Raw genomic sequence first — 3,784 nt, forward strand, 5'->3', positions numbered from 1 at the left:
CTTAACAAAAGGGAAAGTGAGAGAAGGGCTGATAGTGATTGGTCAGATAAGCGGGACCCTCAGGGGGAAATTCCACATATAAGATCCATCAACGCGCATCTCATTGGTTACAATGTTAGCCAGTAGTCTAATTCCAAACTACCACCCCATTTTCACCAACCTCATACATCATATTTCCAACTACGTTTTTCCAAAATGTCGAAAATAGTGAAAATAGTTTTTGGAATTTACTTATATCACTGGTTGAGATTAGATAATATAAGTGAAAGAAGGTCTACTTTATTCAATGAAAATTATCATATTTCAAACTGTTACATAGTCGAATTTCATTATATATGGTTAGAAAATAGCAGGATTTCATTATATATCATTATAAAATGTTATACAATAGAATGTTATATTTTTCCTTCTCTTTGTAGCAAGATAAAAATCTTATTTTTTGAATTTTTTTATGGGAATATTTTTCTACATAAGTTTTCTCAAAATTAGGCCCAAAAATTATATAAATTTTCATAATTGTAGATATTTGTGGTTGAAGGTAAATTTTGGTAAAATAGAGGATTTTTAGGATTATGAATTGGTTTATACATACTACTAATAATAATAAATGTAATTTAAACAATGGAAAATAAAAATTTAGTTGGATTTCAAAAATAATAGTTAAAATAGTTTAGAATATAAAATGTTTTAAATTTTCATTTGATTTGTAACAGCTTAGACATTTTTTTGCTGACAACTTCTGGCGGAAAAATTAAAATAATTGCTAAAATTCAAGATATTAATGTTTGAGATTACATAATAGTGATCAAATAAATATTTTTAAGGGTGATGAATTAATTTATGCATGCAAAAATGTAATTAAAGAAAGATAAAATTACATTTTTACCATCAAATGGATAGCTAGATTTCACCATTGATAGTAAGAAAAAAATAAAAAATAAAAATGTGTAGGAATTTTTGTTTTATTTGTAATATTTTAACATTATTGTTCTTAACTTTTATTGGAGTATTTTTTCACTATTTTTTTTCATTAAAGTGCAATGGTTGTTTTTAATGGTGCTAAATCCATTTACGCATTCAAAAATGTAGTTTATAAATTGACAATTACAATGTCACACATAGTTAGATCATCATATTTTAAAGGTATAAAATATAAAATGTTTATACTTGTCTTTTTCTTTCTAGTAGTCCATATATTATACTTTTCAAACATTTTTTATTACATTTTTAAAATTGGTTTTAACAAAAATTAAGCTAGAAGAATTTTTGCAGGTAGAATTAGAATTATTCAAGAAATTAAATCCATTTATAGATTCAACAATTAAATTTAGAAAATTAAAAATTACATTTTTATCAACAAAATCATAAATCATAGCAAAATGTTTAATGGCTAGAAAACATAAAGAAAAAGAAAGTGAAAATGGACATTCTTACTTTAAAAAATAAAATATTAAATTTTTTTCTTAAAAAGGTGTAAAAAATGTGATATTAATAACATAAGTAGAATCAAATGACTTAAAAATATTAATCCAAAATTAAAAAAATATTAATTAAAAACAAAGAATACCATAAAAATTTTAATGCAATCCATGCAACTAAATGAATGATATGAAAAATTTACTCATGGGAACATAGGCTATTCCCACCCCCACAAAAATCTCCATACCATTAATATTATATTCTATGCCATATGTATCACAAAGATATCCTACTCTACCAAAATCTTAGTGGGGTTGTCCACATAAAAAGCAGAGTGGGGATCTTTCATATTTAAATGGCGTTTAAGATGTGTCTATGTCCACACAGGGTCTAGATGGTTTGCATGACCGAATTAATGATAATAAGATTGAAAATTTTAATAATATTAATAATTAAAATGAAAACGAAATTACATATATACCTTAAAAGTTTGAGCTCAATGATTTCATTAATAATGTAAATATTACTATGTTAATTCTTGTGTGACTTTTTCTTTAAATATTAGTAAAGGCATGGTAAATAACATTGTTTTCAAAATCAATATATTAATGAAATATGCAGAAAGCCTCAATTTTCAAATTGGATATCAAAGTTACATTACATATCGAAGTTAAGATCATCTTCGAACAAAGTACAACATTCATAAGGGAAAACTAACATTCATAAACTGAGGAAAACTATCATTCATAAAGTTTCAGGACTCTTAAGTCTTAGCCACTAGGAGCAGCAGTTGATCGTGACTTTCTTTCACGTGAAAGTAGCTGCGCAAACCTGCCAAATCAATACAATATTAACGGTGAAACCAATTCACATGAACCATTTTCTGTCATAAAACTTGATTTAGCAATTTTCATTGAAATTGACGTATTCAATAAGAACTAAAATGACCTGATCAATGCATCATGGTTGGTCTTCCAGTCTTGCTCTGGCGTTGGCTCATAGTAGCCCGTCTCGATATTGACACTTGAAACAGGCTTGGCCAAGAGATCGCTAACTATCGTTTTCAAGGCTTTTAGATTCTCCTCCGTCGACAGATCCAAGGAGCTAGTGTGATCTCCCAGCTGCGGTTCCTGATCACAATGAGGCATTGTGTTAGATATCTCGAATATAGATTTGTTCAACTTCACAAAATCTATGGGTGAATTATATATGGAGGGTGCAAGAAAAGTACCTGGATTCTGAGATACATATGCATGTTAATGGTTTTGAACCAGAAGAATTCGTGAATGTCCGACATATCCGAACTTGATTGCAATAAAATATCAATTAAAGGTGATCTACCGTCCTTAGTTAACCATCCAAATAAGCCCCATTTTGCAGCGTCGGTGGCCTTGTAACGAGCTACTTTTTGTCCTGTTCCAAGAGAAAGAACCAGAAGCTTGCTAGACTCGTTCTCGATCAAATTTAAATCAATACTTTGTTTCGACAATGGTGGATTCGAATTGCGAGCGGAAATTTCTTTCAACAAATGGTTTACTGCAAGTAATGTCTGCAAGAATATGTTACAGGCCAACAAATTAATTGCGCAACCCATTAGGCAAAACTGTTACGCAGTGACTTTGAAAACTGAAATACAATTTCTTTCGACACATGGTTTACTGCAAGTAATGTTTGCAAGATTATTTTAGAGGGCAACAAATTAATTTCACGGCCCCTTACCAAAACTGTTACGCTGTGACTTTGAAAACTGAAATTTAAACCATATTGAGATGGCAATGGAAAAATATATCACCGCGACTTACCGGATCGTTAGCTGCAACTCCCCCGTCTATTAGATTGAAGTTTCTGGGATTTCCCCGGGAATCTTGTGTTTTGAAGGAATGAGGAGGAAGATATGTTGGAGCTGCTGAGGTCCCAATAGGCATGATACCATTGAAGAATTTGCCGCAACATAAAACCTATAAAGAAAACAGATGAGTACTCCAGGTGCATACCGAATTTGAAGGGCGAGGTCATGATATTCTATCGTCTGCAACTTCATTGACAAAACAACACTGAACAGGGAATCAATATGCAAAAGAGCGGGCGTGGTTGCTGAAATATGGATGAGCGCTGAATTTTGGGCGCTTGAATTCAAATTTGAATTCGAATTCAAATGGGCTCGTTATTTGAATAAAATTAATGGCGTGATTACTTGCATTGATTACGCTGAACCGTGGAGCTTTGCCATTATGTCTTCAAACCGGAGGCGGGCCGGCGCCGGAGGCGGGCAGGAACCGTCTGCAGGTGAGTGAGTCGATGTGCATGGGATGGACTCTCCGGATTACTTGGACTATAGCATTAATGATGCTATAGTCCATGAAAT

At 31.7% G+C, this 3,784-nt stretch overlaps 1 protein-coding gene across 1 annotated transcript; it reads right to left on the reverse strand.

Annotated features, from left to right (window-relative positions):
• Positions 1-2,189: 2,189 nt before the first annotated feature.
• On the reverse strand, positions 2,190-3,344 carry LOC149188598 (patatin-like protein 5). The gene is made up of 4 exons (XM_089410008.1): positions 3,222-3,344; positions 2,651-2,968; positions 2,368-2,549; positions 2,190-2,250 (listed from the first exon to the last, which is right to left on the reverse strand). Exons 1-4 carry the CDS (start codon positions 3,342-3,344, stop codon positions 2,190-2,192), a joined length of 684 nt encoding a protein of 227 aa, XP_089266134.1.
• Between the last annotated feature and the right edge of the window lie 440 nt (positions 3,345-3,784).

Source organism: Pinus tabuliformis, chromosome 3_1 (genome assembly GCF_031772625.1).
Source record: "Pinus tabuliformis cultivar Carrire ecotype Pingquan chromosome 3_1, CPIR1, whole genome shotgun sequence".
Lineage (NCBI taxonomy): Eukaryota > Viridiplantae > Streptophyta > Pinopsida > Pinales > Pinaceae > Pinus > Pinus tabuliformis.